The 24353-nt window shown below is 38.2% G+C and overlaps 2 protein-coding genes across 3 annotated transcripts; both read right to left on the bottom strand.

Moving 5' to 3' along the window:
- Window positions 1-182: 182 nt before the first annotated feature.
- Window positions 183-8424, bottom strand: LOC147517967 (mitochondrial Rho GTPase 1-like). 2 transcript variants are annotated; one of them, XM_086589989.1, is made up of 14 exons: window positions 8086-8424; window positions 7878-8010; window positions 7648-7794; window positions 7368-7544; window positions 6957-7208; window positions 5921-5989; window positions 4864-4919; window positions 4610-4691; window positions 3198-3409; window positions 2974-3037; window positions 1593-1705; window positions 1351-1501; window positions 975-1161; window positions 183-662 (listed from the first exon to the last, which is right to left on the bottom strand). In XM_086589989.1, the coding sequence occupies exons 1-14, from the start codon at window positions 8298-8300 to the stop codon at window positions 589-591; spliced, it is 1932 nt and encodes a 643-aa protein (XP_086446115.1). In that variant the 5' UTR covers window positions 8301-8424; the 3' UTR covers window positions 183-588. The 2 variants fall into 2 exon arrangements, with proteins under 2 accessions (XP_086446115.1, XP_086446114.1); XM_086589988.1 differs by having other exon boundaries at window positions 773-1161; window positions 8086-8409.
- A 9624-nt stretch (window positions 8425-18048) lies between these two features.
- Window positions 18049-20738, bottom strand: LOC147517966 (large ribosomal subunit protein mL101 (rPPR4)-like). Its single transcript, XM_086589986.1, has 2 exons — window positions 20459-20738; window positions 18049-19465 (listed from the first exon to the last, which is right to left on the bottom strand). The coding sequence occupies exons 1-2, from the start codon at window positions 20681-20683 to the stop codon at window positions 18221-18223; spliced, it is 1470 nt and encodes a 489-aa protein (XP_086446112.1). The 5' UTR covers window positions 20684-20738; the 3' UTR covers window positions 18049-18220.
- Window positions 20739-24353: the final 3615 nt, after the last annotated feature.

The raw sequence follows: 24353 nt of genomic DNA, 5'->3' as shown, positions 1-24353 counted from the left end.
TTTTTTAATTAATTAATTACTTAATCAACGGTTAAAAGAGGGAAACGAGTCTCTGATTTTTGACTCTTGGCTAATACGAGGAGAATGACAAACTTTCGTGTCGGTATATTTGTGATATTTCGACATATATCGAATTAATCGATGGCATTTTGGTTTATCATTTGTATTTTACAATAATGAAATTCATCGATCTAGTATCCACCAGATACTTTTTAACCTTCTTATTACGCAAAATTTTAAATGAGTCCACTTATAAAACAATATGCTCTAGAACTGATTATAATAACCAAACCGAGGTCCCTCTGTTCTTCATCATGGCCATTCTTTTACCCCTCTATGATGAGGTCATTATCGTTCCATTCACCCCTCCGGCATAAAACAGCTGCAATGTGTCGGTGTTGGGCTCTTTCTCCCGGCCGTCTCCATAGTTGAAGTAAAGAGGAGTCACCAAGCCATCAAGATATACAACTTCCATTCCATGAATGCCAAAAATTGAGACTGAAGGTCGATCCCAAAAGGATCAAAGCTACATGCAACAAACCATATCCAAGTCAAAGGTGATGCAACCAAATTTCCACGAGGAGATTTCTAACTGGACGAGTTCTTCCTTGCCGCGTATACACGATAAGCTGCCAATCCTACAACAGTGACAGCTGCACCAACTGTTTTTGCAAAAGTAAGTCCAGTCAGGAGAATAACTTTATTTAAGAGAAAAATATATATATAATATATAAGTAGAAAACGTTACCACAATGCAAAATCCATGTCTCACCTTCAGGCTTCAGTTATCAAAAAGTAGAATAGCAAACGCACACTTTTTTACGTGTAAAGATGGGCTGCCTTTTTGACATGGCAAAATATTTCCTTGTGTCCCATAGTTAAGGCCCAGAAGATCAAGTGAAAATTCTTTTGAAGAGAATCCTTTTGTAATAAAACTTTTGAAGAGTACACAAAGATATTAGAAAAAAAAGTACCTGATACAAACATGAGAGAGCGATTGACAAGCTGACGATATTGCTTGCGACTTCTTCCCACTTCAGTTTCAGGAATACTCAAGTGGGGGCGCTCAGCTGCACTGATAATCTTGCGGTACACATCATTGAGATCTCCTAATTTTGTGCTGATAGGTATAGGGGACTCGATACCCATATCACGACTAACCTACAACAGCATAAATGCAACAAGATAAAGATGAGAACTGCTATAGGTTCGTATGTGAAAACCTAATAAACGGATTCTAAAAAATCAAGCACTAACTTGAAATTTTTTTAAATGAAATTTTCACACAACACAAAAAGTATTGAAATTTGTACTCGATACCCAGTCTGAATAGATACAATAGATACATACCCTGACTGAATCCTGTGCAGCCATTGAATAGGGATCAAGATCTTCCTTAGCAGCAACAATGAGGCAAGGCACTTCAAAACCACTACCTTCACCATGACTAGCAACATCAATAAGCATTTTCGTAGCTTTCTTCCATGATTGCTCATCAGAACTGAAATTAAAATAAAGAACAAAAAAAAATGTGTTCATTGAAAGATCTCACAAGATATATCCAAAACAGTATTTCAGAAAAGGATACATACCAATCATGGACAAATATTGCTACATCACAAGCTGCCAAGAACTCTTTACTAGAAAGTAGAGGTTTAACTCCATCTTCCGGTATCTCTCGCAATATAAGGGTTTTCCTAGTTTCCTATAAACACAACAAAAAGTCATTCATACTAGAAAAAATACTTGATTTGAAAAATATAAAGAAGAAGAGCCTTGAAATAATGGCCTGAAAAAATGAGGTTGAATCAGAAATAAATAATGCACATATAGCAAAAATGGGAGAAACATTTTCGTTTTCATTGTTACAACTTTATTTTCCTAAGCCCATAAATACCCCGTTCCCTCCGAAAGTGGGATTGACCCCAAGACCTTGGTCCCAACCTCCCGAGGCTTGGCCAGCAGTCCAAGCATTTAAATGTGTAATGAATTAACCTCAATGTGCCCTTCTACAAATAAATCTGCCAGACTGCCAGAAATATATCAAAAGGTTTTAAATACCAAATAAAAATAGCATGCACAAATAACATACACATGTATAACTGAAATAAGGGTGTGCTGGGGGCTGGGATCAATAAGCATCCCAGTTCAACCGTTTGAGTGCTTACTCCAAACAACTTCTGCACCACCCTAAACAAAATTATAACAACAAAAAAAAGGGCAGCGAAAGGAAAAGGTGTCAACAGTTGGTGTCCATCAGAACAGTACGATATGATCAACCTTGGACAGGGAATTATTTTAAAGAACAATTTATTGTGGGTTCATAATAGGTCCAATTAATAATATTGCCAGTGCCTTTGAAACAGATAAGAAGAAACTTAGAACTGACACGAGAACAAACAGTCGCACCTCAAAAGGCTGGATTCAAAAACTTCCCAAGTAAATGTTAGTAAGGAATTAACCAAATTATTTCTTGTTTTTCATATCTAGACCGAAGAAAAGAAAAAATATACAGAGTGAAATTTCCAAAAAATAATTGCAGGCGCAACCACCCAGACAGATAACGCCCCACTCAAGCATGCACAATGAACATTATACGTGAATGCAAGTAACAAAAAAGTGAAAAAACCTATGTAACATGGAAACGCCACATTTCAAAAATAATCCGTGTCGAATACGTATCCACGTGTCCGTGTCGGACACATATTGTATGTGATATTCCTCAATTTTTTATATTTCGCCGTGTCCGACTCTTCGTATCCATGTCGGATACAGACACACCTAGCTGTGTCAATGTAACTTAGGGAAAAAACAGGTAAATAGGTAAATAGGTAATACATCAAATCAATTAATGTTTAGTTCAATTTAATGGCATTCCATGTTGACATCTATCATTTCTATTTCGTAAGTGGGAGCCCTTGCAGATCCACATTGCAATACCAGACAAAAGGGTTTTATGATAATTACGCCAACCTTATCAACAACACTCGTGGCAAAATGCTCTGTAGTGGTTGGAGTATAACTTTCAGGGATCGGCCTGCAAATGAATATCAACAGTGAATGCAAGGGCATCAAATAAACAAGAAAAAGAAAAGAATATCCAGTATTTACAACATAAGTAACAAGAAAAATGAAAATGATAGAGATTAATATAACACAAAATAGATGAGAGACTTCAACTTCAGCAGCTTCTATACCTTCCAAGGAACGAATTCAACAATACTGATTTTCCAGCTTTTGTAGGGCCAAAGACAAAACACTGGAATACATTTCTTTCCGAATGTTGCTTCTTGCAATCTGCTCGTCTTCGCCTAGTTATACGAAGAGCTGAAGCAGCATCACCAGCATAGCCAATGTATATCAGATTAGCCAAACTCTTAGCTGGCTCTAGAAGTGTCATGAGGGACCACTGCAGCACTTGTATTACTCAGAAAGATTACAAACAAAACACATACATACGAAGAGAGGAAAAACTTAAAATGTGAATCACACCTCATCTATTCAAAGATAATAGCCAAGTCCTACAAGAGAAAATGGTAGAATTGCTAAAAAAAAAAGAGGAGAAGAGAGGGGGGGAGGGGGAGGATGCTGTTTAGAAGAAAGCTGTTACAGAACAATCGAACCAAGGATACATGAGAGTAATAATAATAATTGTTGGGTCAGCTCAGAGACTCAGGCACCAAAATAGATTAGAAAATAAATAATACAAGGCACAACATCCATAAAATAGGCATTCCACTTTCATAACCAACATGACCATAAAGAGGGTTTGGTTTTTCGCTACATAAAAGTCTCATTCTAGATTATATCATTGCCATACTTATATATAGAAGATATCACAATGCTGAAAGGGTAAGAATACCCACATTACTTTGAAGAACCTAGTCACCTAGGTACGTCGAAGATAAAGAACACTCTCCTTGCACAAATAAGTCTAGGCTTTATAAGAAACATTATAAAAGGAGACATTAGAATTGACCAAAGAGAGCCTGCCATATAAGACGGCCCTTCCAAGAAATGTCAAAGACCATGGTTGTCGGGGTGAGTCAACAACCAGCTAAAAAAGGGAATCCCAAACCTCTCGCAGGAAAGAATGACATATGATGAAAGCTGATCTTACAGGTGCAAGAACTAGCATCCACATTAACAAACACTACCTTTGAGCTCCCAGCTATATGTGAGTTATCCCATCGAGAGCTCACCACCTAAAATGGCCAACACAAGACGGTGATCCAAACAGATGCCAGAGGCGAAGCTGCTAGGGGAGTCAACAACCAGCCAAAAAAGGAACTCCCACGCCTCTTGTGCAAAAAATAAAAATAAAAGATAAAGAACTGACTTCTCCTCCTCTTGAAAGAATTGCATATATAACTATATACAGATGTATATGGTATTGCATTTGACTTGCTCCACTAGCTTTTTCCCCTTTCTTCAATAAATTTTGATAGTTTACCAATTTCCGTTCATAAAATATAACCATTAAGATACATTTTGACATGATGACAAAAATTCAACACAAGATTAACACAAACCATAGCATGGAGAGAAACACATCGATTGCAATATTGTGAAAGGCATAACAATTGAAGCATGAGCAGCAATTACACACCTTAGAAAGAAACCCGTCAAGAGATAACCCTCCTAATGCAGTCTTCTGTGCAGCATCCTTATAAGGGGCTTCATTCCAAGGACTGAAGTAAACATTACACACAATTAACAAAGGAAACTTCACAATTACATAAAAAGTTTTTCTACAAGCAAGATGCAATTGCAAAAGTTAAGGGCATTGACCAAAGTACCATATAAAAACACAGAAGAAACACATATCAAGGACTCCTGTTGCATAAAAGGGAGAAAATTCACCTTTCAGGAGCAGTTGAAAAGAGATCATCCAGCTCAGCAGGTCGTAGGGTCCCATCCTTGAATGTCCAAGCTCCACAAATCAGAATTACAAGAAACTCAACAATAGACAAAACAGTGAAAATGATAAACCTGAACTAATGAGCTCATATGAGTACTATCAGTCAAAATATGTGCAATTTGTACTAGACATCGTGAAATAAATCCCAGTGGTCATTATTACAGCTTGCCAAGCCTCTTCGAAGACTACAAACTCCTTAAACATTATTTACTACAAAATTGGATGAAAGGGACTCGCTGTTTAAAGTAAAAAAAACACGAGGATTTTGATGGCTTAGTTTCATATGTTAAACTGTTGACGTAAGTGGTTATTAAACCCAATAAATATCAAACTACATGGGATTTTTATTTTTATTTTTTTTATCGGTAAACTGAGAATTTATATTAATATAGAATAATTATTACACGAAGAAGGATGAGATATCCTACAAATACAACAAACAAAAAGAATAACTAAAAGACATAAAGGAGCGTATCATGAAAGACACTCCTCCAAACCTACTATACCCGGCACATAACAGAACTAAAAAGACTACAAAACGAGAGATCTCTCCACAAAACATGGGGATTTTGATGGTTTGGTTTACACAGACAATAGTTACACTTTCCATTATAAGCAATTGAAATGGAAAACAAATATGAATCAACATTGACCTCTTAATACAGGCCACTGATCTAATTTTTTTTCTCATGAAAACTATTATGGCGTTTCCTTTCACATATTGTCTTTTCTTGTTGCAGTTTCAGGCTTTCAATCCCCTCTATGTAAAATACATTCTCACACTATATCTAACTTCTTTTGTAACAGACCCACGGTTTTAGTTGACAATATAGAGGGAAGGGGAAGAAGTGCGTCAATGTTTCTTCACAAATATCAATGGAAGATACAAAAATACAACAAACATATGTCACTAGCATAACTTTCAATGTATTAATGACAACAGCAATTAGAATCTGAATTTGGCAGGATGCAAAAGGATAGGTAAGAAACAGTACATACAGTATCAATGTCAAACAAGCAGAAGATGCGTTTTAAGAATTCAATCGCTTCATTAGAAAGCTCCACGCTCTACAAGAAAAAAGCATAGGCGTAAGTAATCTATACCAGCACGAGATACTCAAGTAGCTTCACGCCTTCACCACAAGTCAGTAATACAATGAACTTGTTTTTTCAATAAACTCAGTAATACAATGAAGTAAAGGACACAAATAGGATAAAGAAATATATAACAACACATTACTAAGGCTACAATATCACCTACATTGGCCTAAAATATAAATGCTCTGACATCTTGCACACCTGCTTGGATGTCAAGATGCATGAGGTTTCATACTCCATATATATCATTAAGCCCTAACAGAAACACATGTACGTTAATACAGTAGAATATAAAATATGTGAATAGCTTCATGTGTACCACACACTGCAACATGTCAGTCTGCTTGATTCAGAGCGAGACCATTACGCACATACAGTACTAGGAATAAAATATTGGTAACTAATCAAGATGCCTGCACTAAAACGTGCGAAAAACTTGAGTTGCACAAGGTAGATACAACCAAATTCATAGAATCTTGTAATGGGATTCAATGCATCTAAAAAGATTGTACCAGACAGATTGTGGCTGCCATCAGAATGACCCCTTACTCCCTAAGCTCAAATACAATTCCATTCAAAATAAAATTCGAACAGATGACGATTTACGTAATACACGCCCAAAAAAAGGTAATAAAGTTTCGAATGTATAGTTTCAAAATGTTTCAAGTCTATGAAATATTACACTCAAACCATGACTAAAAATTGTACCATCTTGTCATTTGTCTAAACCCAAACACCGAATCACAAACTCTTGCTGAATTTTCCCTCTTTATTCAAACCAATATATTTTTAATAGCCAGGAAAACAGCAAAAACAGTATCAACTGCAGACCGCCACTTAAGCACAAGTTCCTCGAATATGTACCCAATCAATTCTTGATATGAGCCGCAATAAACAAATTGAATTTAAGAAACATTTTAAATTCAGCTAAACACACCTGATCGGGTGCTCGTTTGAACAAAACTGGAATGAGATCATCTCTGAGTTTAATATCATTGTCATAGCCAAATTTCCTTAGAACCGTCCATGTTGTTTCAAGACGCCCCTTCTCTATAAATAGTGCATGGAGGAAAAGAAACCCCGTTAGGGACAGACCATTTTCATTAACCCCTTCCGACAGCTTCTCCTGTACAACCCTCTTAACACGCATTATTTCAGAAGGCTGCAGGGGCGCATTGAAACATTTCACCTGTTACAAGTATAAAGAACTCATTTCAATTGGTAATAAAAATAATATAAATGTTTCATACATCACTCCACAGTAAGACCTACAAGTTTTCATGAGCACGAGCTTTTCAATACAGTTAAATACACCATTTTTCTCCCTAATCTGAATTATAAAACAAACCTGAAAATCATTCAGCTCTGCATCGCTAAGAGCACCATCCCTATCCTGGTCACAAAGAATAAATATTCTTTTCAGTGCCCTTACACAGCGGGGCCTCAAGGTTTGAGTTTCTTGATCAAATAGTGGACCAGTTGGGTGAAGCACTGCCTTTTGTGCGTAATAGAACACCTCTGGGACCTTCAAAAGAACAAGTTTATTGTTATACAGAGTCGATACAAGTTTCAATATATCAAATATAGGATCAACATGGTTATACTCAAATCAACAAAACAACAAATACCTGAATCAAATTCTTTGCTGAACACTCAATACAAGTCTCAATCTCCCGAAACTGTTGCATTATCGGGGACATAACTTGCTCTAAACTAGTCTGTGTATCGTCTCTTACCTCCAGCTTACAACCAACCACAATCACTGGCACATTCACCTATACCCCACACACACCCAAAAACACAATCACTACACCAATACAAAAAAAAAGGGGGGGGGGCTGTCTCAAAAACTACTCACATCAAGTCTCCTCAGTTCCGGTAACCAAAATGTGCTTAACCGATCAAGCGTAACAGGTTGGTCACACGCATAAGTTAACACAACAGCATCAGCTAGTTTCAATTCTTGTGACAATTTATTCCTATTCTCCAAACTACAAACAGATAAAACCAAAATATCAATATATTATTTCAATCATAACAAACCGCTAAAAATGTTATTATTATACCTTGATGACGTGTCTACGATGGTGACAGGGACACGATCAGGATAATAATCAGCGGGTAAACAAGTGATGGGTAAAACAGGTGGGACTTGTTGAGGAAAAGCCTCATTTGCAGCTGATACAATTAAACTTGATTTACCCGTTCCATGGTCACCTACTACTACTACTCGCACTTCTGTCTTTTCTCCTACGACGTTTGTGTTTGATTTCGAAGCCATTCGTGTGTTTTTTTTTTTTCAAGTGGGAGAGACAGAGAAAGTAGTGACTGTTTTGTGTTTTGAGGGGAAGCCTGAAAATGGCGGTGTGTAACTCTTGGAAGAGAAGATATTACGATATATATCGCCCCCACACGTGTTACGTACTTACGTATTTTTATAAATTTCGTTATATATCGTTAGCTCTATTTATTCAGAATTTCAGATAACAAAATTGATTACAACGAAAAATAATATCTCAAATGGACCAAGGGTCATGGAAAATGGAAAGACAAGTAGGGCTGGCATGTGGCAAATGATAACCGCTGCAAGAAATGCACTCCTAAACAATACAGCTGACGGATCCCCTTCTCCATCTCTGTTATGCCCAAGGCAAACTACTCACAACGTAACTCTCAGAAACATAATTTCTAGAGCAAATGAATTAATGTGTTTGTTACTGCAGGCCCATATTGTGTTGGGCAGAACAAAAAAAAAACAATTATTACAAATGTGTCATTGGTCCCAAAAGTTGTTTTATGTTGGGCACCTCCCAAACCAAAGTGAATTTGACTTGTTACAACATTTTCAACCCTTCTCTTCTATTCTCTTATATTCTCTTCTCTTCCACCATAAAAAACCTTAAACCCTTAAACCCTAAATAAAACTAACACTAACACTAAACAATAATGAAATAGCCCAACCCATTTTAGAACATGAAGATGAAGAATAAAATGTAATGCATCATGACCTCATTCAAGAAGAAAATGTAGAACAAGTTCCAATTGACCCCATTCAAGAAGAAAATGTAGAACAAGTTCCAATTGACCCCATTCAAGAAGAAAATATAGAACAAGTTCAAAGTGAATAAAATAGAGGAATGGATGATGATACATTTAATAAGAATAAGGTAAATCTAAATTAAACGTAATTATGCATATAGTAATTATTCATGTGTACAGTGATATGTACAGTGACGCATAGAGAAAATTTGAAGGCTTAAACGACCCGGCTAGGTCGTTCGTATTGCACACCAAACGGTCTGGCCACACCGTTTGGAATGAGTCCCAACCGATGTGGCCATGTCATTTTGGATTTGGACTTTGAAAAAAAAAACTTACCGGTGTGGCCACACCGTTTGGACTAAGTCCCAAACGACATGGCCACCGTAAGTCCCAAACGGTGTGGCCATGTCGTTTGGGATTTGAACTTTGAAAAATATAAAGTTTTGTTTTTTGGCCTCTTGACCGGTGTGGCCACACCGTTTGGACTAAGTCCCAAACGACATGGCCACACCGTTTAGGACTCAGTCCAAACGGTGTGGCCATGCCGTTTAGGATTTGAACTTTGAAAAAATATGAAATTCTGTTTTTTGGCCTCTTGAATAGTGTGACCACACCGTTTGGACTAAGTCCTAAACGACTTTGCCACACCGTTTGGGACTCAGTCCAAATGGTGTATCCATGTCGTTTGGGATATGAAGTTCTGTTTTATGATTTGAACATAGAAAAACACAAACAGTGGTAAACGGTGTGTTTGTGGCATTTAGTACTTAAGCCAGACATCAATTAACAATTGTTTTTCATTTAGGATCCTTCAGTGTGTTTCGAGAACTCTGGAAACTCGAATGACGTGGATAATGTTCAACCGCTTTCAATAGATACAACAGAAATATTTACTACGGAAGAGATACATAGTAGGCATTGTTTTCACTTGTTTTTATTTTCTAAATGAAATTATATTAGTTTATTGATTGTTGTTTTCTTTCATATATTTAGGTATTTCATACACGTAATGACGTAATTGGTTGGGCAACTACTCGAGGAAAACAATATAATGTGGTTGTGGTAATTGGGAAGTCGCAGAATGCTAAAGGGAACTGAGGACCAAGGCTGGATTTAGCTTGCGAGAGTTCGGGCGTGTATCGTTCACACAAAAAAGCAGAGAAAGCTAATAAGAGAAATACGGGAACCAAGAAACGTGGATGTCCATTTAAGTTAAGATGTATTTTCCAACGCGGCACTATCGATAGTTGGAAAATTGTCGTTCTTAATGGTGTTCACAACCATCCATTGGCGAAGACCCTTGAAGGACATGCATTTGTTACTCGATTGACTGTTCCACAATTCGAGTTCTTGTCAGAGATGACTCAAAATAGAGTTAAGCCTAAAGAAGTTTTGAAGTCCATCAGACATAGATTTCCTGATAACCTATCTAGCATATATCAAGTCTACAATGCCAGGCACAAGGTGAGGACATTGGATATAAACGATCGCTCGCAAATGCAGATATTGCATGAGTTGTTAGCAAAAAACCATTATTTCGAGGAGGTGAGAGAGGATACGAATACGGATGAGATAACGGGATTGTTATGGGCCCATCCGGACAGTGTTAAAATGGCTCGGACTTTTCCAAAAGTTTTCATCATAGACGCAACCTACAAAACCAATGAGTATCGGTGGCCGTTTGTACAGTTTGTGGGGGTGACTTCAACCTGGAAGTCTTTCACGGTCCGTCAAGTGTTTGCTCCAAACCAAACAGCGATAGATCGTGGAGTGGGCTTCAGCGTCGGTTTAACGGCTTCTTTGGGTGAAGAAAGGCCATCCGTGATCGCGGTCCGCGGGGACTTGGCCTTGATGAGTGCCGCTGATATTGTGTTTTCGACGGCGCACAAACATCTCTGTAGATGGCATATCTCTATGTGTGTCTTTCAGAAATGCAATGATTTTTTTCCCACCACAGAACTTATAGACAAAGGCCAGTTCTCATGGAACACTATAGTGAAATCGAGGACTGAAGATATCTTCAATCAGAATTGCTTTTGAAAAACGGTATAGAGTTGAGTACTCAATTTTGTTAGTTATCTGCGATAGACTTGGTTGCCTTTTACAAGGATCGATTCGTATGTTGTTGACGATCAACACATTCACTTTGGGAGTACAAATGACCAATAGAGTCGGGCGGTCTCATGCTCAGGTGAAACGTGTTATAGGAAACACAAACAGACATGATTTTTTAAGTATGTTTTACTTGATCCACCCGATTTTAGAGATCCAGCTGTCTGAGATTAAAGGTACGTTTGAGAAGAGTCTGATTGTAACCCAGCACCACCACCGGATTTCTTTATTTCGTGAACTCAGAAATCTGGTCTCAAGAAAATGTTTGGACTTGCTTTATGAAGAACTAGATACCCAAGTAAGACGTGCTGCTAAGGACTCTGAGTTCATTTGTGGGTGTTATTTGCGCACCAGTCATGGATTGCCATGTGCTAACGAAATCATTGAACTTCAAAAGCAAGAACGTTCCATATCTTTAAGTGCTATCGATCCCTTTTGGAAAACTCTATTTGTTTTTCCAAGTGTGTCGGTGGGTGTTGGTCCCGATTGTAGACCTTCGATGGATATGTTTATGAAAAGGTATGAAATGGCTTCTGAAGAATAGTAGAGAGTTATGGTTAGGAAACTTATGGAGATTGCTGTGCTAGAAAGTACATAGCTAGAACCACCTCATGAGGAGGCGAAAACCAAAGGTCAGCCTAAGGGTAGCTGCAAGAGAAAACTTATAACTGAGGATGATAACTATTCAAAGCGAGATTCATCTGGTTTTGAACATTCCCAACGTGAGCATGAAGAGTGGGTCTCGTCGCAACAATCGGAATGTACGCCAAATTCCAAGCCTTCTCATAAAACACCCACACCATCGAAATACGTTACTCCAAACCCACCTGCAGAGAAGTCTTCTCCGAAACCACCTTTGCCACACAAAAAAACCACACCACAGAATAACTCTTCTCAAAAATCACATTTACCACCTAAAGCAACCACACCACGGAATAACTCTTCTAAAAAATCACCTCAAAAGCTAGACATTGGCATCCTGAGGGGGCCGAAACATTACGATTTGGATATTCTAAAAGAACTGCACAAATATATTGTTAAAGTGGATGACCCTGTGGGTGATGGCAATTGCGGGTATAGAGCAATGTGCATTGCACTGGGAAGAAGTCAGGAAGAGTGGCCGTGGATGAGAAATGAGTTGTTACAAGAACTTAATGACAACCTCCCCCTATACTATACATTGTACACTCACAGTGAGGTTAGTTTTGTGAAACCTACAATTTCTCATGCATGTGGTTGGGCACCCTATAATAAGTGGATGACCATGCCCTTTGTTGGATATCTATTTGCTTCGAGATTTAATGTCGTCCTCGTACATTTAGGAAATACGTGCTACCATCTTATCTTGCCACTGAGAACCCAAGCAAATCCTGACAGAGTAAAGAAAGTGTTGGGTACCACTTACGTACAAGGATGTCATTTTGTCCATGTTGAACTTGTTGATGATTGTCCGGTTCCAAAACCGATGTGAAGATGGCGTAGAGCTCGACACTTAATTGCAGATAGTTGGGATACTGCATTACAAGCAAGACAAACGCAATTTACGGCATTGAACATTCCCAATTTAGTATTGGAAGACGAGCACACTAATAATGGGTCGGAAATACCAATAATAGATGTTGACTAGGAATAAGTCTATCTAATTAATGTTCATGTGGTTGGAATTGTAATTTGGTTTTTGATACAATTTTCTTAAATTTGATGGTATTCTTTGGTCAAATTTGATGTATGGATGTATGTTTGTTTGATTTGGATGGTTTGGATTTTTAGGATTTGAACTTGGAAAAAATATAAAGTTCTGTTTTTTGGCCTCTTGACCGGTGTGGCCAAGTTATTTGGGACTTAGTCCAAACGGTGTGGCCACACCGGTCAAGAGGCAAAAAAACATAACTCTATGTTTTTCCAAGTTCAAATCCCAAATGATTTGGCCACACCGGTCAAGAGGCAAAAAAACAGAACTAAGTTTTTTCCAAGTTCAAGTCCCAAACGACATGGCCACACCGTTTGGGACTAAGTCCAAACGGAGTGGCCACACCGGTCAAGAGGCAAAAAAACATAACTAAGTTTTTTTAAAGTTCAAATCCCAAACGACATGGCCACACCGTTTGGGACTTAAGCCACACCGTTGGGGAAGTCCCCAACGGTGTGGCCATGTTGTTTGGGATTTGAACTTTGAAAAATCCCAAACTTCTGTTTTTTTGCCTCTTGATCGGGTGGCCATGTCGTTTGGGACGACTGAAATTTGCCGAACCTCGATTTATTTTTTTCTTAACTTCCATATTCAACTTCCAACAATTTTAACACTTCCAAATTCTATATTCCAACAATTCTAACACTTCCAAATTCAAAACCAAACACATAAAATGGAATCGCAACATCAAATTCAAGTATTTTGAAATAAAATGGAATCGCATAACATCAAAACCAAATTCACATAACATCAAATGATATTTTGAAATAACATACGACAAAAACAAGTATTTGGGTACAAATATCACAACGTCACTCTGTACAACAAAAGCAATCTAAACTAGAACTCCAGAGTTGAGATTAATGCTCAAGTTGCTTCTTCACCTATGCTCATTCACGATATCGTCTGCCAATGAACTTGCACTGGGTCAAATTGTATGCCTCCATGAATTCGTTCCGTGCATTGTCTGGAATCGCAGTCCCACCCAATTGCAGGCCTTGAATGAGCAAGTGAGAAACTTCATCGACCATGAGGTGCTATAAAATACCAAAACGAAAAACTACATTAGTATATACATTTATAAAATACCAAAACAAAAAAAAAACAAAACTAACGTTGTAAGGTATTAACTCACCAGATTATGATATGAAAGACTCTGTAGGGAGTAGTGATTCGAATGATCAGGGTATATCATTCGAATATGACTATTGTTTTCGTACCAACTCATGTATCTACTAACACACTCCTATGGATAAGACGGAATGGGTCCTCGATGTTCAAGTTGTATCAAGTGATTACGCCATTTACTCCGAGAGGGAAGCCATAATATTAAATTTCGCCTTGCACAGCGTCCGGAAGTAGTTCGCATCGAGGTCTTTGGTCTTGAGGGATCTGAATGTACAAACTGCATATGACCTAACTGACGCACAACCCTCGAAACATTGTACTGCTCAACATTATCAATAAAGTATATAAATCCCTCGAAAAATGCTATTTCATCCACCGCCCGTGTAGCTCGGACTTCAGCATAGGGATACCATTCAACCTATCAAATAGCATATGATCGAGGAAATTAATCATTAACCACATACTAATAATATCAATTAATAAATAAAACTATTTACATACAAAAATGCTCACATCAGTACAAGTCATATTATCAATCTTCGCTCGGGTATGCTTCAATGCAGCTGTTGTGCTAGCATAAAAAGACTGAGTAACTGAGTAACCATGAGCACACGATATGCTCAACTGATAGTCCTCGTTTGGGAATGGCCTGAACACCGGGAAGTACTCATAAATTCATGCCTAGATTAATGTAGACACCCAGTTAATATTGTAATAGATAGATAAAATTGACATTGAAAAGAAAAACAAAAAAACTTATACCTGTAAGAGAGTGAAATAGTCTGAAACACCCTTCACCTTGGCACTTGTGGCAATCCCAAGACCCCTGTACAAGTAAGCCAGTAAGGCTGCACCCCACGCGTAGTCTCTGATCTCGGCAAATTTCATAAGCAGTCTCAGATAACAAATGGGAACTGCAGTTCCAGACGTGTCGGTAAAGGTAGTACATCTAAAGAAAAATAACAGATAAGCTCTCACAGCAAACTGCAACTCTTTTTGGTTTGACGCCTTTTTCACAACAACCTCATTTTCATCCCGTAAATCTTCATCCATTACCTTCCCAGCAAACTGCTTCATCAAGAAATCCATCCTAACTTTGGAAGTGAATTTATTGGATTTCATCTCCGCATCTATCTTGTCCATGGGTATGCCAAGACCTTTGTGGAGGAGTCTTTTTGTCTATTCCAGGGTCAAATCAGTGTCCCCAGTCACTGCTTTGCCTCTGATCGGAACTCCTAGGAGTTGGAAAACATCGTCCAACGTGATTGTCATCTCGCCCCACAACATATGAAACGTGTTGGTCTCTGGATGCCACCTCTCCACAAACGCAGAGACCAACATAGGATCCTTATGCCTGTATACACCTAAGACCAGAGTACATAAGCCGGTCCTTTGAAGCTCCACATGAAAATTAGAACAGTCTGAACACTCTCCGACGATATCCCATTGTACCAACTTGTTTAGGTGCCCATGACACTTCAACACCCCTCGCTCCGCCTAAAACAACAAAAACTCAGTATTAATATATGCACAAGGTTTCATAATACAAAATTTAAATACTAATATACAATATATGATAATATTACCTGCCCCTCCCAAACATCGCGAGCCACGTGCACCGCATAATCATATAACAGATGTGACACATGAAGGCCACCTCCATAAACGCCTATCTGGAACTCCAACTCATTGTTAGACTTTCTCACAATATTCACTGGAGGTACAAGTACAGGGACTTCAGGGACTTCCTCGTCATCCTCCTCCTCCTCTTCCTCCTCCTCCGCGTCCTCCTCCTCCTCGTCATTCTTCTCTTCTACATCATCAACACCCTCTTCGTCATCTTCTTCACTATCAGCATGACTTACAACTACAATCTTCCCACGATCAATATTTATGTCATCGTCATCTACATCTACATCTACATCTAAATCTACATCTACATCTACATCTACATTTACATATACATCACTCATAACTGTCTCCTTTCTTATTTTTTGATTTCCTAACTCTACACCACTTACAATATTACTGGGATCATCCGCTTTCCAATCCCCTCTACGAACTAATGCCGAGGTAGTTGTTCCCCTTCCTCTCTTTTTCTCAGGCGGGTCATCGCGACCTGAAGTGCTACTCCCCCCATCTAACAACTTCTTAGCACCCGTGAAAACACTTTTTGCTACATTCTTCACATTTACATTCTTTGTTCGAGGCATTGTTACAAAATAAATAGGAGTTAAAAACAAGACATTCAGCTAATTCAAATTGTTTATTAACAAGCAAATGCACAACTTCTAATACTAAGACATTCAACTTGTAAGTGTTTATTAACTTTGGAGTTCACTAACTAAAGTCTAAAACATGCATATCCATAACACATTCAACTAATTCAAATTGAAAACAATCGGAACATATAGTAAGCTCAGGGACCTTAGAAAAAGTTGAGACGTCCAACTATAAAGCTTTCGAGAAAAAATATGGGCCCTTACAAAAATATGAGATCCTAATGTGTAAATTGATTGATTATGTGTGGTAGACTATAATCTTGTTATATCAAAAACCCCAGATGCACAAATTTGTAAGATTCAAATACACACAACAAGAAACAAATCCATAGAAGAAACAAAACAAGATGTTTTCCTTCATTTTAATTCCACATCACCTAAGTCCTAAACAACAACACTACCACTACTACTTACTATATTAAACTCTTCTTTCACGTTCAATCTAAAAACATAAAAACAACCCCAACATTACATAAAAACTAAACTTCCACCGTCACAACAAGAAAACCCCAACATCAGGCTTTCTTGGGTGACCTAGTTCCTTTGCCAGGAGACTTAGGAGCCTTTTCAACCTTGTCAGCCTTCTCATTCTTCTTTGGTAACAAAATAGGATTAATATTAGGCAAAACACCACCATGTGCAATAGTTACACTAGCAAGTAACTTCCCAATTCCTCATCATTCCTTATTGCCAACAAAACATGCCTTGGTATAACGTCTCGAGATAAAAAACTTAGTATAACGTCTTGAGATAAAAGAACAATAACTCAACTTAGCTCTCAAAATTAGTACAAGGTCATTTTTCAATATATATACCAAAATAAGCCAACAATGCCGCACTATTCAAAATTCAAACTCAACTCTTAAATGGAAGTATTACACATAATCTAAGACTTAATAATACACATTCAATTAACGTCAATGGGAAACCACAAGAAAAACTTCCACCTAATATATCATCAATTAATAATTAACCCAATACAAATATTAACTCGATTCAATTAACGCCCAACAATACCGCACAAAGATATTAATAGAAACACAATCTATAACGTCAAATTAGTCTAGCAAATTACAAGTAACAATGTCGCACAAAGATTACAACACTTCATACAAACTTAATACAATTTACGTACACTTCATACAAACTTAACATTTTAAAATTGGTGTTGAAGCGTGTTTACGTGTATTTGGTTGGTCGATACATGAACAAACTCACTTTGAAACTACGGCATAAAAAACTACGACATTGTATGAACTACGACATTGTTTTTTGACTTGTATGAACCAACCAAATACAATGTACAATGTATAAACAAACACCTTGAACACTCAAACTACAATGTGTGAACAAACTACAATGCATAAAAACACTCACTTTGAAAGCAAAAAACTCACTTTGAAATTGGTGTTGATAAAAGAGCTTGAGGTGGTTTCATATACTCACCGAACTCACTAATGGTGGTTTTAGTGAAACACTGCTTAGTTGATCGACGAAGATTGAGCAGTAATTGGGTTTGATCGAGATCGAGATCGAGATAAAGAATCGAGAGTTCGATGGAAACAAAGAATTGAAACAGAAATCGCGAGTTTGATTTTGTGGGTTTTTGGTCGAGAGAAATCGTGAAATCGAGGGTTTGAAGGGCGAAGGGTTGTAGCCGGTTTTCCGGTTTCTTGGTATTTGGTTTGGGGGGTGTATGATTCGAAGTTGTGCCCAACACAATGGGCAGACCCCCGCCCAACTCGGGGTCTGCCCAACACAATATGGGGTCTGTCCGTAACAGGACTCATGAATTAAACAAGGTAATGGATCAAACAAAGGTAGAGATGCCTATACCCGAACCACATTGTATGATGTGGATATATGTGGTAACCCCTACAAAATATTTTCGGTTTCTGCACATCTAAGTCAGACAATGACAGACCTCTTTGTATTATAGTGCAAAACTTAATCAACACAAACCACCTCAAGCAACTTCTTAGCTGCTTCACTCACATCCACATTTTCCATCTTCAACCGGCGGCGCAATGAAGGACTTGTCTTTCCAGCAGCTGCATATGTGCGTATTAGTGATTCAAACACATCAGCTCCAAAAACATCCTCAACCTTTTTCAGAGTCTCCAGAAAGCTCTCTGCACCCTCAACATCCCTAGCTTGCTCGAAGTGTGACATCAAAGTCTGGACCACATTTTGTGGTGGTACCCATTTCCTGCCGTCCCCCCTCCCAATAGAAATTGCATTGGTAACACAATCTACTGCCAAACTTGTGTTACGTTTCTTCAAATGATAATCCATGAAAATCTCCCAAGTCTTAACATTCGGTTTTGCTCCACTCCTTCGGGCACGCTCCTTGAGTGTTTCAGCCTTCTCCAGCAAACTCTCTTTGGCATAAGCTCCGATTAGGGCATTTGCTATCCGAATGTCATAGGTTGAGCGCACGGATTCCCATTCACGGAAACATTTCTCGGCACCAGGCACGTCTTTCAAGTTTACCAACACCTGAATCATATTCAGGTAGCTCAAGTTTGCCATTTTTGGAAATGCCAGCCTCAAGGACCGCCATACCCTATGCACCTCAAGCAGATTCCCGGTACGACCATACAAAGTAATCAAATACTGATAAGCGGACAGATCACGGCAAGCATTTCTATTTTCTAGCTCTTTGAGTGCTGTCTCTGCCTTCTCGAACATGCCAGCACCAACATATATTGATGCTAGGTTGCTGTATGTGGTCCAATCTCCAGCAACTCGACCATCTCTCTTCATTTCCTCGATGACCCTCTCAACCCCAGAGATGTCACTGACAGCAGCAAGAGCCCTCATCCAGACATTGTATGTGTAAGAATCTGGCATAACATTACTGGTCTTCATTTCTTGTATGATGGCTGGGACCTTTTCTGGCTGACCGGCTTTAGTATAGAGGGTCATCAAGCTATTGTATGCCATCGAGGTTGAATCAAACCTCAGTTCCTTCATCTTTTCCATGAGGGCTTCTGCCTTCTCTGTCATTAGTTCCTTGCAGTAACAATTGAGAAGTGCACCATAACAGAGATGATTCTTTGATGCTTCAGGGAGACCCACAAAGAAACTTTCGGCGGCAGGTATGCCTCGGGCTTTGGCTATAATATCCAGGTGGATAGCTTGATCACTGACTGTCATGTTCATGCCACGTTTGGCCATTGATTCCGCAAGCTGCATAGAACCAGATTTGTTAGTTCGTATCCTGTGCCTTGGAAAGCAGAGTTTCAAAAGAAACAGCAGAAATTGTTAGCATCTAAACAAGTCATATAGACATTCATGAAAATCAAATGACAAGTCTAACATTGGCAAACTTTTACTTCTTCCAAATAAGAAAATAATTAAAAAAGTCAAAATATGAAACCATGATCAGAGATAAAATATAAATTCCAATTACACTTGAGTCACGGAGTTAGTATTTGAACGTACGCAATGGATTGCCAAGTGAATAAAAAGCATTTCAGTGCGAATTCACCGAGAACAGGTGAGCTCAGATGAATTACGCAGTCTACTTCTTTAGTGAAGAATTTTCATTGGAACAGACGACTAAAAGTATTCAAATAAATGAAACTACAGCACATTCCTTCGCTAAAATGAGAGAATCTACACCTCAGAATTTCCATAATCAGTCAAATAGAGATACTTATATAGGTATTAGCAACAATTGCAGAGGACAAGGAAGGTATCACTATCAAGTATTGTTTCAGCAGAGCAATTACACTCATCAAAGGAACAGACCAATTTGTCAAATCTATGTAGAACAGGACATCTAGCTGTAGATTGTCATCACTCATCAGTGGATGAGTCATGCTTACCGGGAAAAAAAATCCGCTATCTAAGTTACATATGTTAGCTAATTTTACCGATTCTGCATCAACAAACTATAATTCACTACAGAATTCCTTTAGATATGCTTCAAGTAACTATTCAGGACCTTCATATGGAACTACAAGCTAACTTAAAATTCAGGCTTTCCCTCATCAAACTATCTTTGGACAGGTATGCTAAATTGCTGATACTGGTGCCTCTGAGATTTGAGTAAATCCCAGCGACTATTTTAGCATAAACTGATCATTGAGTCACATTTATATAAGTAACATGACACTCCATATTCTAAAACATAAATTTAAAATGGGCAAAAAAATAATGAAATTATGGGCATTGTACCTTCAAGGCAGGAGCGAAACGCTTTCGTTGGCGGAGTTTTTTGACAGACATACCGACTTCCCATTTATAAACACGTTTGTTACTATCTAAAAACTGATTCAATTCAGTTCGTATGGCTTTATCGGAACTTCCATCTCTAAATAATCTTTTGTGTAATGCTTCTTCTAAATACTTCTTTGACCTGTTCGTTATGTTCTTCGTTCTCCCAAAATGTACTGCTGCCATTTCTTTCTATTTTCTTTACTTCTTTCACTAGTGACTAGAGTACTAGACTGTGTGGCGTGGTAGGGCTCGATCGAGTCTTTCTCCTCTTTGGGCTGTTTTTGTTTTCGCAATAATGGGCCTGCGTCGGCTTCGGGAAAAAGCCCAGATTTTAAGTAGTCGTCCGCCTGCCACTAAGAGCATTTGCAATGCAGGTGATAGAGGGGGGGAAGTGATAACTATCACCTACTTTCCTCCAAAAGGGCTGTGCAATGCTGGGTGATAAACTCGGTGATAGTTTTCCCGAGTTCAAAACAAGGTGAAACCAACCACCGAAGTTTATCATCGACTTGTTAACCGGACGGGATGTTGGATTCGATGCGGATTACAAAACTCACCAGACGGAATCCAACATCCCGTCCGGAGTCCTAACGGCTAGTGTACCAACGGTCAAAAAGTCATAACGGTCAAAATAAAAAACTTTGGTATATATACAACATTTGTTTCATTTCAACTCACACTTCCAACAATCATATATCATATTTCTTCTTCTTTAAAATCAGTTCTTAAAAAAACCAAATATCAAATGGCATCAACTCAAGCATCTCAAGCAAGTGGTAGCACTCAAGCAAAAGCGAGAGCTCACTTTAGCATGTCCGATGATCAAGCTCTATGTCTTGCTTGGATAAAAATTAGTGAAGACTCTATTGTTGGTGCTTTCCAAAATGCAAAAGGATTTTGAAATCGCGGTAACAAACGAGTTCAATCAAGCACGGGTCGGATAGGTCTCGATTCAATTAGCGGAAGGTGGAAATATATTTCAAAAATGATGAACAAATTTGTTGCAATTGTGAATGCGGTGGAGGCTCGACATGCAAGTGGTACAACAATACAAAGCCGGGTAATTACAACGTTGTCAATTTGGAATTTATTGATTATCTTAGTCTTAGTATAATTATTTCCGTCTTCGTCTAATTATTTTAGTGTATTTATTATTTCCATTTTAGTCTTAGTCTAATTATTATCTTAGTCTAATTATTATTGCAGTTTAATTATCTTAGTCCTAGTGATTATTTTAGTCTAATTACCACCATTTTTTTTTTTAGTTGTCCGAGGCAAGGATGACGTACCAACTACAAGAAAAATCGGCTTTTTCACTTGATCATTGTTACGTTATACTCAAGGATAATCCAAAGTGGAGTAACGTTTTTGAGGCAAGGTCAAGCCGCCCCACAAAGGGAAAAGGTCGTAAAAATGATGGTGAAGATTCAACTTCTAATTCACCAAGTGTTGGTGGAGTTGAATTGGAGGGTTCTCAAGAAATAGAGCGTCCAAAAGAAATGGAGCGCCCCTCTTGGATCGAAGAAAGCCAAGTCCAAAAGGAACCAAGAAAAATCATTTGGTATGTTGGAGGGTTACTTTACACGTTTAGAGGATACATTTTCACAGGATGCAAATGAAACACAAAAATGCTTAGAACTTAGGGAAAGGGAACTTGCATATGGTCAAAGAACTGTGATGGCAAGAGAAGAAAAAAATCGGATTCAAGCAGAAAAAAATCAGGTTCAATTGGAAAAAAATCGGCTTCAAAAGATGCAATATGAAGCTAAGATTTTAGCGACCGATACAAGTGTCCTCCATCCCGATACGTGCTGAATGGGGAAGAGCTAGAGGTGGTTCTAGCTCTAACTAAGCTTATGTATTTTAATTATCTAGTATTTTATTTTAATTAAAGCACTATGTATTTTAATTAATGCACTATGTATTTTAATTTCACTGTCTTTTTAATTAATGCACTATGTATTTTAATTTCATTGTATTTTTAATTAATAAACTATGTATTTTTATCTAACTGTTTTTTTTTAATTAATGCACTATGTATGTTCTGTCCAATATAATTATTTTCATAGAAATACAATTACAAATAAAATTAAAATACATTGTAATATAGTTTATTAAAATACAACTGATTAAATACGTTGGAACTACATAGGAAATACATTAGGAAATACATAGGAAATACGTTGGAACTTAATAGTTCACGTTAGGAAATACATAGGAAATACATTTTCATTTCCATTTTAATTTTCGCCTCCTTCTCCCTCATCTGGATCCGACCAATTTGGATCATAAATTGGTACCGGATCTGCTGTTTCTTCAATGCCAGTCCAATTAAAAACATGTTCAACTAAGTCCTTTTGAAGATTAGTATGTGTAACTTCATTTCGATCTTATTTCTTGCTTCAATCATCGATAGACAAAATGAAAACCATCATCTTCCCGAAAAGAGCGGTATATTTTTTTTTCTCGACCTTTCCAATTCCAAACTCCACTTTCACGTTCATTCTCAACAATCATATTATGCATTATAATGCATGCCTTCATTATATCTCCAAGAACAACAACACTATGACAACGCAGAAGCCTTAACAATATGCCATCGTGCTCGCAAAACTCCAAACGCCCTTTCAACATCCTTTCTTGCGACTTCTTGACGCGTTGAGTAAAGATCTTTTCATGCTTATTTCTTGGATAACGAATGGCTTGAACAAATGTGCCCCATTTTGGGTAAATACCATCAGCAAGATAATATCCCATATCATAGTCATTACCATTCACATTAAATGCAATGCCAGGAGCCTCACCTTGCTCTAATGATTCAAAAACATGAGAACGATGAAGCACGTTAATGTCATTATCGCGAACCTGGTAGGCGAAGCAATGCCGGATCCAACAATGTTTGTCCGCGAACGGCTTCAAGTATCAAAGTTGGTTCCTTCTTGTACCCTACATGTGTTCCAGCCCATCCACTTGGGCAATTCTTCCACACCCGGTGCATACGGTCGATTGATCCAAGCATTCTGGAAAACCCTTGCCGCATTTTCAGCTAATATCCTAGCGATTAATGCGCCTCACTTGGTCGTCTCAAGTACTCTTTCCTCAAACGCCCGTGATAATTGCCTTGCACCAACGCTTCATAGATACATTTGCTGTGGAATCTCCAATTTGTAAATACTCATCCGTTGAATCGAAGAAGAACAACCGGTTGCTAATTGTGCAACCGCAGCTAGTCCCTTTTGTAACCCGTAAATTGCTTGCCGTAACCCAATCCATCCACCTTGTCTTTAAAGTAATCGTCGAATGATGCAACAGTATGCAACATATACATAAAAAGCTCTCTTGTCATCCCTGTACCTTCGTCTAAACTTATGAGGAGGCCACCTACAAGGTGTTGTGAAGTAATCCCTCATTATCTTTTGTTTACTGAAATCACCACCATCTCTAAACGTGTACTCTCTGCCTTTCACAGATCCACCGCGTTTGTCTGTATCCACATCTTCAATTTCAATGGCTGCTTGAGTCATTAATGCCCCAGCAGTGGATAATAACTGCAACCTCCTCCTCCTCCTTCGCCTCATCATATCATTATGCTCATCTCTTACTCTTTCCATGTAGTCATCTTGTGAAGTACCGTAAGGCGACCGGTGAAACCGTACATCTAACTATTACTACTAGATCCTCCCCATAACCTTTGGTTATATGCAATTCTTTCTTCTCTAGACATTTTCCCTATTTTTAGCTTGGTTGTGGGGAAGAAGATGGCTGTGTTGTTTGTTTGATCTAAAAGAAAGAAGAGTAAAACGAAATATGAAAGGTAAGGTCACATGTGATACTTCGATTTTGCTCCACTTAC

This window comes from Coptis chinensis, chromosome 2 (assembly GCF_015680905.1).
Source record: "Coptis chinensis isolate HL-2020 chromosome 2, ASM1568090v1, whole genome shotgun sequence".
Taxonomy (NCBI): Eukaryota; Viridiplantae; Streptophyta; class Magnoliopsida; order Ranunculales; family Ranunculaceae; genus Coptis; species Coptis chinensis.
The sequence above is the reverse complement of the archived record's forward strand: the minus strand, read 5'-3'. Positions and strand labels throughout refer to the sequence as shown.

Bases quoted from the DNA above. Each gene is read 5' to 3' on its own strand.
- LOC147517967 (XM_086589988.1), bottom strand. From the start codon at position 8,300: ATGGCTTCGAAATCAAACACAAACGTCGTAGGAGAAAAGACAGAAGTG. The intron at 7,545-7,647 runs GTATTTGTTGTT...GTTCTTTTGAAG, and splicing joins CAGCAAAGAATTTGATTCAG to GTCCCAGAGGTGTTCTATTA. The intron at 1,162-1,350 runs GTATGTATCTAT...ATGCTGTTGTAG, and splicing joins CTGCACAGGATTCAGTCAGG to GTTAGTCGTGATATGGGTAT.
- LOC147517966 (XM_086589986.1), bottom strand. From the start codon at position 20,683: ATGGCAGCAGTACATTTTGGGAGAACGAAGAACATAACGAACAGGTCA. The intron at 19,466-20,458 runs GTACAATGCCCA...GGTTCTATGCAG, and splicing joins GTTTCGCTCCTGCCTTGAAG to CTTGCGGAATCAATGGCCAA.